The sequence below is a fragment of the Astyanax mexicanus genome, chromosome 13 (genome assembly GCF_023375975.1).
Source record: "Astyanax mexicanus isolate ESR-SI-001 chromosome 13, AstMex3_surface, whole genome shotgun sequence".
NCBI classification, from domain to species: Eukaryota; Metazoa; Chordata; class Actinopteri; order Characiformes; family Acestrorhamphidae; genus Astyanax; species Astyanax mexicanus.
Window position 1 is genome coordinate 33,251,612 of NC_064420.1, and position 13,505 is coordinate 33,265,116.

Here is a 13,505-nt window from a genome sequence, read left to right on the forward strand (position 1 = left end):
ATCTAAAACTGCAGCAAAGCAGCCCAAAAAGCTGCCAGCACTAAAGGATTCTCTTCAAACATCTACAGATAAAAGAGTCAGCAGTCAGTGACATCTAGATCCAGATTCGAGAGCTTTAAACGATTTTTGAGAATTTGCATTGTGTCACAACCTCAAAAGCCCAAGTTGTTTTATGTCACATTTGGAAAAACCTTAAAAGCAGAAAACACTTTGAAATACAACTTTAAAATATTAGAATACACCACAGCTTTTAAGCTTATACTGAAAAAAAGGCCTAATAGAGTGATTCCTACCATGTTTTCTGATTGTATACAGTCCAATTTGAACAGGAATTAGCATTAATTGGAAAGGTCTAATAATGTAATGTAATGTTAATGTAATGAGATATATACGACTGGTTTGCATGGTATAAGAAATCTCAGTATAAATGACTGAGATGGGAGTGGCTACTTGATTTATACACCCACTTTTAGTAATTATGACACTTTTGCCAGCCACTTCATATCCATAACGTTTATGTAGTCTAAAGGCTACACCACACAATGACTTGCATAAACCTGTGAGAAATGTGGCACCTTTAAAGAGTTCATTCTTTGGATTTGAGGGTTGAATGGGCAAAACAGAAAGAATCAAGATATTTGTGCCTCCTTGAGCGCCTCAGCACAAACTAATTTTCCACAGCATTTGACAAGAAGTTGACCCACATTTTAGTTTGCTTGAGATCAATATAACCTGTTCATTTAGTGGTTTATTTTACAGGAGGTAAAAGTCCAGATTTTTTATGCACATTAAACATTTGAATGCGGCTAAAATTACGCAGATCGCATGAAGAATCAGGCCATGCTTGACTGAGGTATTGGCAGCAGTATTGGCTAAGGCTCAGCATCGGCCACGCCAAACTGGGGTAAATGTGTTTTTACCTGGCAACCCAGAGCATTATACTCTGCAACCTGAGTGTTGGCACATGTGGTGTGGGCATACTGCTATTTTATACTTACCAACTGGAGTGTTGGTACATGGGGTGTGGGCCAGCTGCTGTATTATACTCTGCAACTGGTGTGTTGGCACATGCGGCACCTTTTTGGGATGAGAGGCAAATATTTTAACTGGATCTGGGCCAATGCAACTCAGTCTTGATGTGTGGTATTTGGCATGGAAATGGCCAAAGTGATTTTGGTCATCTTTATGGATCTGGTAATAATTACATTACTTTTCGTCACTCTGTCTAGAGCAGTCGACGGTCAGTTAACTAGCCTTATGACTGTGTATTGCTGTTACCCAATGTGGAAGTGTGGTGTATGAGAACTTGGGGAGGTTCACACTTCTTACCAGATCCTCAAAGAACCCAAGCTTTGACTCAATAGCCAGCTAGCCCAAGCATACAGAGATAATGTTCAAAGGGGTTAAGTGTTAAGCGTAAGTCTGTGCTGTTTGTGATGCCTCTAAATTATGCAGCGCTAAAAAATTCATTGTGATTTTTTTCTTTTTTGCTGAATAACTGTTTAAAGTTTAAACCATGTAAAAAAAAAAGTGCGTTCACGCTGCAGACGAACCAGACCATGGTTCAGTAAATCTGGACTAAGATCACCTCTTTTGGTTGGACAAAACTCTCGTCCATTGCCAAACTGAGGAATCCAAATGTCTGGATCGAACAAGGCTTGTGAGAAAGCACCCTAACATACCAAAAGAAATACAAGCAGATCATTAGGTAGAAAAGCTAGAGATGATCTGATGTATGTTTGGTGTTTGGTTCAGCAGCCGGTGAATGTGCCACTGTGCCCTTAACACTGTGCTTAACCCCGACTTGTCTCTCTCTGGTTGGTGAATGAAAGCAGCTTCAGACAAAAAGTGACAGACCAGCCATCATCTAATCCACCCCCCTCAAAAGCTCTTTCCTATTGACATGTGAGCTACAGTAAAGAGGAAAGACATGCGATTCTCTATTCTATATGAAGTATCTGTTCGCCTCCTGGTGGAGCTGTGACTGTGCTTTGCTCATTAATAATTCTGATTGAAGGCTGTGGTGTGCGCTGGGTCATGGTGCCAGATTTAATTAGAGTCAGTGCAGGCAGCTTTACCTTGACTGAGAGATGAAGCTCCATGTAGTCACGGCTGAAATGGGTTCACTCAACGGCAAAGCAGAGGAGATCCACATCCAGCCAGAGAAAGTCTGTTACAGCTTTATGTTTATAATTTTTGTTTCGGTTTCGGTTTATCCTGACTAATATTACCTAACTCAACTTAATAACTTAATAATGGTGAACTGTGAAGCCACAGAAGAACCACTAAGAGCCTTTAAAGTTCTCACATAAACCATATAGACTAAAGTATTGTGACACGAAATTTGACCTCAAATATCAAACGGGTAGATCTTCAGTGAAAAGCTTAGGCTAAAATCACCAAAATCCTCTTAGGAATTTTCTTAAATTTGTTCTTGAAAAAAATCCTAAGATACAGATAGATACAGATTCATGATAAACCAGAAGTTTAATAGTTTAACAGAAATGTTTAAATTGCTCTCTGCCTACTTAATTTATTCTACAAATAAAAAAGTTTAAATGATCGTGTATATTATAATTTTGCTATTTTCACTTTGTGACATCTTATAAATCTGGAAGTTGTTTTTTTTTACATCATGTTCAAATGCAATGATGTAGAGACTATTAGAAAGGTAAAAATAACCTGTAAAAAGGAAAAGTTACCCAACATGACCACTTTTGAACCTGGCAGACAACTGTCATGCTTACAAATGAAATTAGCTTCTAAAGGCCTGTATATTTAAAAAAAAGAGACTAAAACAAATAACAGAAACAACTAAAAAAAAAATGAAAATGACCTGGTCTGATATAAAATGATTCATTTGGAAATGTTGCTGTTGAAACTGAAAAAACTATTAATTACATTAATTTATAAATGATAAAAGTAAGAATTCAAAGAAAAATAAATAAATTGGACTTATGGTGGAAAACAAGACAAGCAAAATAAAAATTGGCAAATGCTGAAATGAACATGTCAGAGGGCGATCGTACCTCTTACAAAATAACTTCAAACAGGTGCTGAAGAAGAGAAATAATGAAGGATAAGAAATAACTGAACCGAGCGCCTCCGCTGTGTTGTGTAATGTGAGAGTAAAATTAAATCAAGGTGTTAAAATGCTATTAATCCGCAAATCACAGATACAATAGAAGCAATCAAGGCACTCTCCAACTCATTCTGAACAAGCTAAGATACTGTAAACAATGTAAACGGACATGCACAGACTCACTGTGTGACAGCAGTGTCTTTATCTCCACCTTAGAAGGTTTTCATTTAAAAAAAGAAATGCTATTTTCATTGACCTAAAATGCTGAATTTGTGTGGATGGCAAACCAAAATGCAGACAAAAACATCTGTCATTTTAGTGTGGGAGGTTTCATGGCTAAATTGGAGCAGCCTGGTGGCCAATCTTCAATAATTGCACATTGCACCAGTAAGAACAATGTGTGAAGGTTCAATTAGCAGGGTAGGAGCACAGTTTTACTGAAAATATTGCAATGCACACAACATTATGTGTGACATACCAGAGTTCAAAAGAGGACAAATTTTCTGTGCAAGACAGCGAGTCTTTGTGATGTATCAAGAGCCACGGTATCCAGGTCAATGTCAGCATACCACCAAGAAGGAAGAACCACATCCAACAGGATTAACTGTGGACGCAAGAGGAAGCAGTCTGAAAGGGATGTTTGGGTGCTAACCCGGATTGTATCCAAAAAACAGAAAACCACGGCTCTCCTGTTTCCACCAGAACTGTCCGTCGCCACAATAAATTATTGTGGTCTAAAACCAGGTGTTTTAGTTTCATTGTCCAACCCCTGTATGAGGCGTCTATAATGGAGCATTCAAATAAAGTGTTACCAAAATTAAAGAAAAGAAAAAAACACTGTGAGAGAGCTCTAACTCTTAATGCACTGCAGGAAACGAGACGTTTTTATTTTACACAATGTAAGCCCAAAGCACAGAATATTGACTTTTTTTGTTCTTGCCTTGTACACACAATCCCACCTAGCGCTCTGATATTCAGGTGTTTGAAATTCTGCTAAAGATGTGAAGGTGAAGGTAAAGTATAAAAGTTCAGAGCAGTATGGAGCACTGTAAAACCGCACTGATCTGTATTCACTCCGCCGCCGTTCTAGCGTCTCCCCACACACGCTGACATCAACAGCAGGCTTCTTATGTTCCGAGCTCGCTGTTTAAAATGCTCATGGCTTCACATGCAGGAGAAGCAGCTCCGGCTCTTCCCCGCCTCGCCTCTCCTCTCCTCGCCTCCCAAAGACTTTTACTGAATGTAAACGACAAGAGAAGCGTCCCAGGAGGTGCTGGGCTTCTCGCTGCGGTGTCCTTCAGCACGATCCACATGATTCTGTGTCTTAACATCCACTGAAGGACACGTTCATGTTCTTGGGCCCCTAATTTGGACCAGCTCATTTCCCCCAACAACCAGACCCAGAGGATGCTAATTAAATCAGTGGTGGAAGTGAAGTGATTACAGATCGAACGTGAGCAGCCTACTGTGTTTCTGGGATTCAAACTTTTGGCAAGTAGGGATGTGACAAGAAACTCATCTCATGAGACAAGATACGATATTGGGTTTATAAAGTGAGAATAAGACAAGATTAAAATTTTGTTTATATATATATATATGCAGCGCTGAAAAAAATAAGATATTTTACCAAATTGAAAACCTCTGGAATATAATCAAGAGGAAGATGGATGATCACAAGCCATCAAACCAAGCTGAACTGCTTAAATTTTTGTACCAGAAGTGGCATAAAGTTATTCAAAAGCAGTGTGTAAGACTGGTGGAGGAGAACATGCCAAGATGCATGAAAACTGTAATTAAAAACCAGAGTTATTCCACCAAATATTGATTTCTGAACTTTTAAAACTTTATGAATATGAACTTGTTTTCTTTGCATTATTCTGGGGTCTGACAGCTCTGCATCTTTTTGTTATTTCAGCCATTTCTCATTTTCTGCAAATAAATGCTCTGAATGACAATTTTTTTTTTTGGATTTTTTTTACCCAAAAAGTTAAAATATATGATTGAAACTCAAAATGCAAAACAAAATGTGAATTTCAAATATTGTAAGCAGCCTGTTTTACTATAAACCCAATAACTTGTCTCCTGTATGATCTTAGAACTATTGTCAGAATCCCCCCCAGTAAGGGGTTTTGTATTATACTTGTAATCCCCAATGAGGGTTCTATGCAGAGCTGGCAACCTATGATGGAATCCTATGCCGTGCCTCTGCATTTGTACACGGTTCCATGTGTGGGTGGGAACACGAGGCTTGGTGGAACCAAGCATTTAAGGGAACAAAGAACAACATGTTAAAGTCAGCAGATACAGAGAGGCAGGTGTGTGTGTGTGTACTCGAGCAGACCAGAGCTGCTGTGTATCGCCCAAAATGTTCAAACATTTATTTTGGTTACCTGTAAATAAATCCCATAAGAGACACATTTAACACCTGACGAGAAATATTGTGCTGTTTTAATCTCGTGAGATTTTGTGGAATGAGATTTCAGCACACCTCTATAAGAAAATTATAAGGGTACACTGGGGTCCAAAATGTTATAAACCATCATCAAGGTTGTGTTGTGTTCTGTATCCCCTACATGCAAAAATCCAGATCACTAAGGTTGTGTTTAGACTGCAAGCCCAAATTTTTGTCATATCCAGATTGTATCTAAAAGAAATCTTTTTTTTTTTTTTGCAAATCGGATCCACACTACATTAGGAGATTTGTACAGATTTGTCTTAGTCAGGATGCTCAGGACACTCAAATCAGACTTTAACATGTCTTTTTGTCATTTCACTCACAGTGCGACACACAGCACCTATTTTTAAGTGATCTTCTTAACAGATCTGATTTGAGACACAAATTCCAGGATTTATACTGTCATGAAAAACCTGTGTCACAGAATTTGAAAAAAGTCATTTCCAGGCCTGGGTAAGTTTTAGAAAAAAAATTACCCAAGAAGTTTTGGAAAAGTCATGGAAATTTGGTCTACAAGTATTTGTGTTTCCGTTTATCGATGAAGAAAATCTATTTTTAGCTTAATTTTTTGTAATTTAGTCCTACACAATGGAGCTCTCAGGATCTGACACACATATTATTATAAAAAAATGTGTCAGATTCACTAAAGGCCTACTTTATTCAGTTTCAATTATAGTTTTGAGTTGATTTTTGGTTTTATTGTCCATGTCTGCACTGATGTTTTAAAAATTGTATGCATTAAGGGAAGGAAAAAATCATAGAAATGTTTTGGTTAAAAGTGTTTGAACCCTGAAATCCAGTTTGAATATTGGCCACGACTCTGTTTACATGCATCCTGATCATCTGATTATAAGTGACCAGCTCATAGTGCTGGTCTTAACTGGAAAGAAATCCAATTGCATATACCAGGTGTAAAAATGAACAGCTGTCATTTATGATTATGATCTTCCAGGATGCATGTTAATGCTCTGACAGTAAATAAAAAAAAATGGTTATAAAAAAGAACTATAAAACTAAACAGTTCAGTCAATAAAGTGACTAAACATAGTTTTTGCACTGCTTTCTTTATAACTATTTTATATGATATCCTTTGCAAGCAATGTACAGACTAGGCCAAACGAATGAATTAATGAAATATAACATGTTAAAGGTTAAAATAATGTCAAATCAATCACCCTCTCCAGCTTTAACACAAATAATCTGGTTAAAGTACATCCAGATACTATCTGTATTTGCTCCACATGCTCTTTTGAGTGTCTGATTGTAGAGTCCCCCTGCACTCGAGCTGCAGGACTTCACAGGGTTGTGTAAACACCTCTGATGAAGAAACGAATCCACCTGAGAGTCGTCTGAACACCAGCTTCAATAGAGGAGATAAGACTCAAACACTTCTGACCTTTCTGCACACAAAAAAGGGGTTAACACAACATGGCCTACTTCACAAATTTAGAAATTGCAGAAGTGCAGGCTCTTAGGATTTTCTTATTAATTTTACTGATCCCAATTGTACTGATTGTTTTATTGTTATTTTATCGTCTCAGACATTTGGAACCCACTGTGAATGCTGACCATTTAATACCATTTTATTTCCATTTTATAATACCATTCATCACCACCACAAGCTTCACCACCACAGTCCCTATTACGTTTTCCCCAAATGTGGTAAGATGCACTCATCATCATCATCATCATCAACAAGAAAAAAATTGCAAAAAGAGAAAAGAGTTGCACCCAGAAGGTCAGAAGTGTCAGATTGCAATGCATTAAATGATTTGTGTAACCTGTATAACGCAACATGGCAGATGGAGCATGGAGTTGTAGAGGTTCCTAATGGTGTCCTGTGATATTCCATTCCATGCATTTTAAATATTCTCAAACAGTTCCTGCAGCAGATTTTGCTTGAGGAGTAGAGAGTTAATGAGCCATATGCGTTTGGAGATGCGACAGGCAATGACCTACAGCTCTGGAGAAAAAAAATAAGAGACTTCAGTTTCTAAATCAGTTTCTCTGATTTTGCTATTTATAGGTATATGTTTAAATAAAATGAACATTATTGTTTTATTCTATAAACTACAAACAACATTTCTCCAAATTAAAATATTGTCATTCAGAGCATGTATATGCAGAAAATAAGAAATGGCTGAAATAACAAAAAAGATGCAGAGCTTTTAGACTTCAAATAATGCAAAATTATAAAGTTTTAAGAGTTCAGAAATCAATATTTGGTGGAATAACCCTGGTTTTTAATCACAATTTTCATGGATCTTGGCATGTTCTCCTCCACTAGTCTTAAACACTGCTTTTGGATCACTTTATTCCACTCCTGGTGCAACAATTCAAGCAGTTCATCTTGGTTTGATGGCTTGTGATCATCCATCTTTCTCTGGATTATTTTCCAAAGGTTTTTAATTTGGTAAAAACAAAGAAACTCATCATTTTAAGTGGTCTCTTATTTTTTTTCAGAGCTGTAGTATCTTTCTTTTTAATGCAAGCTCTTGAGACAGAAGCAGTATGTGGACAAGCATTGTCCTGTTGGAATAGCGCACCAGTGTGCGTTTAGAAAAGATAGGGGCAGTAATAGCGCTTTTCCACCGACTTGGAACCGACACTGTTCTGGTTCGCAAACCTAATTTCCAACAACAAATGTAGGTTCCAAAACCAGGAATGTTTATTCACAGCAGGTACTGAAGAATACTAGGTTCTTTAGCGCAAACTCTGTTCGCTGTGGTCATGTGACATTTTGACAGTTCCTCTAGAACTGGTAAAAAGGCAGGCTGATTGGCTGAAAAGTTCTTATAAGCCTGAACGGAATTGGTTCAAGAACCAGAGTTGGAAGAAGCTTATTTTGAAGGAAAAGCGCTATATTTGCGATGCAGGACTTCTTTAATGTAGTATAAGGCTGTTAAAGTGCCTGCAATAAAGACTAAAGGTGATCTGGCGTTGTATAAAAACCGCACCCCACGCCACACCATGACTCCAGGCTTTCTGATCATGTGATCTGTGACAAACTGTTGATCTTGGCGCTGACCACAGACACCGAGACACAACTGGGACTCATCACTAAAGTCGGTTAATTCCTTCTGAGTGCATCTCTTTTTTGAAGTTGATTGTATAAAGTGTATGTGTTTATGAAATATGAAATATTAAACAGTATTATTATGTTCAGAAGTAGCTTCTTCTCATACCGTCAGCGTTTAGAACTCCACCCACCACTGAGCCAAACGAAGACGTTTTAACATTTCACATTTCAACAGCTGTTTAATGAGGGCAAGGTAGTAGACAGCTGAGTGTAAATTTGATTCAGAATATTTAAATGTCATGATATTTTATATCTGCATGCAGCAGCAGATTGCTATCAGGCTTCGTCGGTTCTGATAATAAGTCCCCAGGCTTCCACGGGTGTGGTCTGTATGATGCTCTATCAATGTATCATTAGGTTAATGAGCCCCAGAAACAGTCTAATCATCAGACTATGGACGACGACTTTTAACAGCGTTGAACGGACAGTGAACAATGGGGAGGAAAAAAAAAAGCATTCATTGTTTTAAACACTTCTACTTTCATTGTTTTTTCTTTTCTGTCCATCAAACCGTTTTTCACTGTAATTAGGGAGACAATTTACCAGAAACGCAACATCATTTTCCTCTGCTATGATTTTTTTTTTTGTCTTTCACACATTTTTTATCTGGGTATCTCTCACACACACAGTGTCTTCAGATGTCTGAACGTTAAACAATTATGAAAGATACGCTTATGGAAACGGCTACAGGTTACATCTGGTCTTAATTATCCATTTTCTGCTCCTCCATGATGATGTCTGAAGATGGGTGCATTCTTTTGAAATGTCTTCTTCCCTCCATAAACACAGAGCAGCCCACTCTCTAAACCACTGCAGGGGAGTTTGATTGACAGGTCAGCCACTTCCAGAAACCGGGACCATCCAGGGAAGTCATGGGCGAATCGTTGACAACTTGGGCAAATGAAAGCTGCTTCACAGGAACTCGACAACACAGAGGGTCTCAGATCGCCAAGGATTTTACTGCACAAACCGAGATGTTCGAATGAGCCGAAACAATGAAAGAAGATTCACAAAAGAAAAAGAAACGGTGTCCGCAGACCAAATAGAGTTCCTCAGCCTGCCGATAGAACACGTTATTGAGTAGAGAGTCGAACACTGAGACAGCAGACTCTACGGGAACGGCAGGTCAAAGTTCATCAGCTCTCGAGCGTCAGGGAATGCTATTTCACCATTTCATCTTCTTGTATCCTTGAGAAGAAGAAGAAAGAGAGAGAGAAAAGAGTATGAATACAGTATTACTGAAATAGTCATTTCACTGAGCAAGACCTGTAGGGCACAACCTAACACACTTTGGTTAATAAACAATTCAGCTGAAAGTAAATGCGGATGTGGGGTTTTATTCAGAGTAGAAATGATCAGTAAACTCTGCTAAATTGATGTAAAAACTGTAGTTCAAAATATACATACACTGTATGTTGTTTAAAGCATCATCTAAAAGAAAAAAAAATGAGTATCTGCCTTCATCCAAATATATAAATATGATATGTGGGAAAAAAGCTGTTTTTGAGTGTAAAATGAAGTACAAGAGCTGATTATAATATTTAAAATTTATATGAGGTGGCATAGACTTCTCTCTTAAACTCGTTTTGTAGTCAATGCCGTACTGTTATGCCCATATTTGCCACTCTGGGTCTAACCTCAGTTTTCAATGCCAATAATGAATTAGTTTTTTTTCTTTATCAAGGTCTGGGGTGAGTAAATATGTTCAGAACTCTAGTTTTGTTTTTTGTTCTGTTAGCTTTTTTTATTTGGAACATCACTGTCTTCTCTTTATTTGCAAGGTTGTTTTAATACGTACATTGCTACATGTAAGCTAATGGTACTGTTTACTAATTAATTAAACTGCAGTATCTGAAACAACCACAGAACATGTCATGTGATGTCAAGTCAACCATCGAGCAGTAAACGAATAGGTGGGATAGTTGAGCAGATTCCAAAATTAAGTCCTTGAAAATTCATGAATTCCAGCTGTTGCTGAAAATTATATTAGAATGCAGAGAAGTAACAACAAATTGCATAAACATTGCTCAAAAAGTTTTACTATTCGTTCTCTACGGTTGATTTATTGTGACTTTGTTTTGATGAACTAAAACAACATGTAGGATAAAAAGGTGAATCCTACTTGACCTATTTAAATACAAAGAAAAGGGGCGCCGAGTGGTCCAGTGGTCTAAAGCGTTCCCATTATGAGCGAGCGGGAGGTGGCAGGTTCGAACCACCGCTCATGCAGTTTTGCCATCAAGCTGCCGGCGCTCAGAGGGAGCACAATTGGCCCTGCTCTCTCCGGATGGGTAGATGGCGCTCTCTCCCCATATCACCCCTAGGGTGATGTCAGCAGCACAGGGCGTCTGTGAGCTGATGTATTAGAACTGAGTCGCTGCGCTTTCCTCCAAGCACACTGCGATGCTGCTCGGCAATGCTGCATCAGCAGCAGCTCGAAAAGAAGCGGAGGCTGACTTCACATGTATCGGAGGAAGCATGTGCTAGTCTTCACCCTCCTGGTGTGATGCAATACTAGTGATGGGGGAGTCCTAATGAGTGGGTTGGGTAATTGGCCGTGTAAATTGGGGAGAAAATGGGAAAATTTGAAATAAATTTATAAAAAAAGAAGTGGACAAAATATGCATTTAATATAAAATAAATAAATAAATAAATACATAGAAAATGCTACATTTTGTGATGTGTTAGGTTGTGCCCCACTGTCTCCTACTACTTTCAGTGCATGCCATCACTGTATGCAAAAACCTTGTGTTTCCAAAACTGCAACCTAACACGTAAATAAAAAAAATGTTTAAAACAATGTATAAAACTGGCAGATTCACGTTATGTCAAAAAGTCAGCAGAACTGCAGAAATGGAGATGCATGTATTTTTTGTCCAAGAGTGACGATATACTCTGTCAGTGAATCACTTTAATATTTGATTTGATTTGAATGACAGATTCTATCATCATAAAGGACACAGTATAAGCTACCAGCTATGCATTCCAGCATAGCTTTTCCAAGTCCAGTGAATTAAAATGAAGAATGTGCTGTTTGACAGCAAATTTACGGATATTATTTGTATACAAAAATGTGCACATACAAGTTTATATTGCTTTTGTTGGAGTAACTGTGTCTACTCTCCACAGAGGCTTTATACTAGATTTTTCAACATGGCTGTGATTTCAGCTGTGAACTGTGATTGGATTGCATCCAGCAACAAAAGCATTAGTGAGGTCGGGATGTTAGATGATCATCACCCCCACCTCATCCCCAGAGTATTGAACTGAGCACCATCATTCAGAGAACACAGATATTTTTAGTTTATACAGACATTTATTTTGTATGTCATTCAATGGAACCCAACTGTGATGAATTTAGCTGTGATTGGCTGCAAAGTATGAACATTTTATAAATTTTATTTTATAAATACCCTTTAATTGGTCAATACGATATAATTTCCATATCGATATGAACAAAACGTAATTTATTTATAGAGCTGGATAATTTGGTAAAATAATATATTACAAAATATTAAGACAATATGCATCAGCAGTTGCAGATTCTTAAAAAAAAACACTATTTACTTTACTATTTTCTTTTCTATTTGTTTTACCCTGTCATGCATAATACTTAATTTTTTTCCTGCACATTATTCAGTTTAACAGGATGTTTGATGTCTTTGTTATACTTATTAAAGTTAGTTATCGATACGATATAAAATGATCAATTAATGATGAATTGTTTGAAATTACTAATTTTATGAAATTATTAAATTTACTACACTACTAAAAATGTAAAATCCTGGAGATGTTTTTATATATATATGATTTACATATGACACAAATGTAAAATGTTTAATTAAATATCTATTAAAATGAATATTGTATTATGTAGATTTGGATAGCTCATATAGTCTACCCAATTTGACAAAAGCCTTAATTTGAAATAAAAACAGCCTTTATGTTTATAATGGCGTGAGTAACTAGAGTGCGTAAAATCAGAAGAAACTAACCTTTGTTATTAAGTTTTGCACTGCACTGAACCCATTGCTACAAGGCTGTATATGGATGAGTGTTCTGAAAAACACACACAAATAACAGCAAATAATGTTCCTTTATTCTTTTATCACATAAAATAACATTGATCTGTTGTTTTAAAGCGTTTAAAGGGCTTGTTTTGTAGAAGCAGTGTAATAATAATGGTGTCTCTCAGGGGATTGGTGCAGTGCAATAAGCAGATCATAACATTAAACGCCTGGAATGATCACTGCTAGTTAATGTATGCATGTGAACCAGAACTCACCCTGGTGGTTTTGATCTTGTTCCCGGAGTAGCACATCCAGCCGGAGTTGTCTGGCAGAGTCTTGCACTCCTCTCCCTCCAGACACGGCTCCATCTCACACCACCACTTCCCAATTACTATAGAGGCTGTGGGAAAGAGCTCATAAACACTGACCTCATAACCTCAACACACACAGCATGCTCTCCAGCTTTAAACAGCCCATATCCTAAAGTTCTCTTAGAGTTCTTATGATTTATCTGTGAGGTCTATGTGAGACTATAGCAGTGGTTTATGTATTAAAAACTATACAATTTATTTTTGGATGACCATTTTAACTAAACATTTTAAACTAAAAATTACACAAATTGTCACAAAAAAAAAAAGAATCAACCGACAGACATCCGTCCTGAATTCATGTTGGCAGTAAGCTGTTAAACATCACCCCCTCTTTTTTGACTTTTAACTTTTTAACTTTTAATATTTTTGTAAGTCACTTTGAACAAATGTAATGTAATGTAATATACACTATACTACTTATAAAAAAAAAATAAAAAAAAATCATTTTTTAGTTCTTTTTTTTTCCCTTAAATGACCTGGCAGATTACTGGATTTTGGATTTTGGACC

General features: G+C 37.2%; 1 protein-coding gene across 3 annotated transcripts in view; it reads right to left on the reverse strand.

Moving 5' to 3' along the window:
* Positions 1 to 7,102: 7,102 nt before the first annotated feature.
* Positions 7,103 to 13,505, reverse strand: part of tafa1a (TAFA chemokine like family member 1a) — a 138,033-nt gene continuing 131,630 nt past the window's right edge. For 2 of the 3 annotated variants that reach the window (XM_015605948.3, XM_007249953.3), the window contains exons 4-6: positions 12,902 to 13,026; positions 12,612 to 12,675; positions 7,103 to 9,804 (exon numbers count right to left, since the gene is read on the reverse strand). In XM_015605948.3, the coding sequence (XP_015461434.2) occupies positions 12,649 to 12,675; positions 12,902 to 13,026 (152 nt within the window). In that variant the 3' untranslated portion in view covers positions 7,103 to 9,804; positions 12,612 to 12,648. The remainder of the gene's footprint in view (positions 9,805 to 12,611; positions 12,676 to 12,901; positions 13,027 to 13,505) is intronic. The other variant, XM_007249954.3, reaches the window with a different exon arrangement.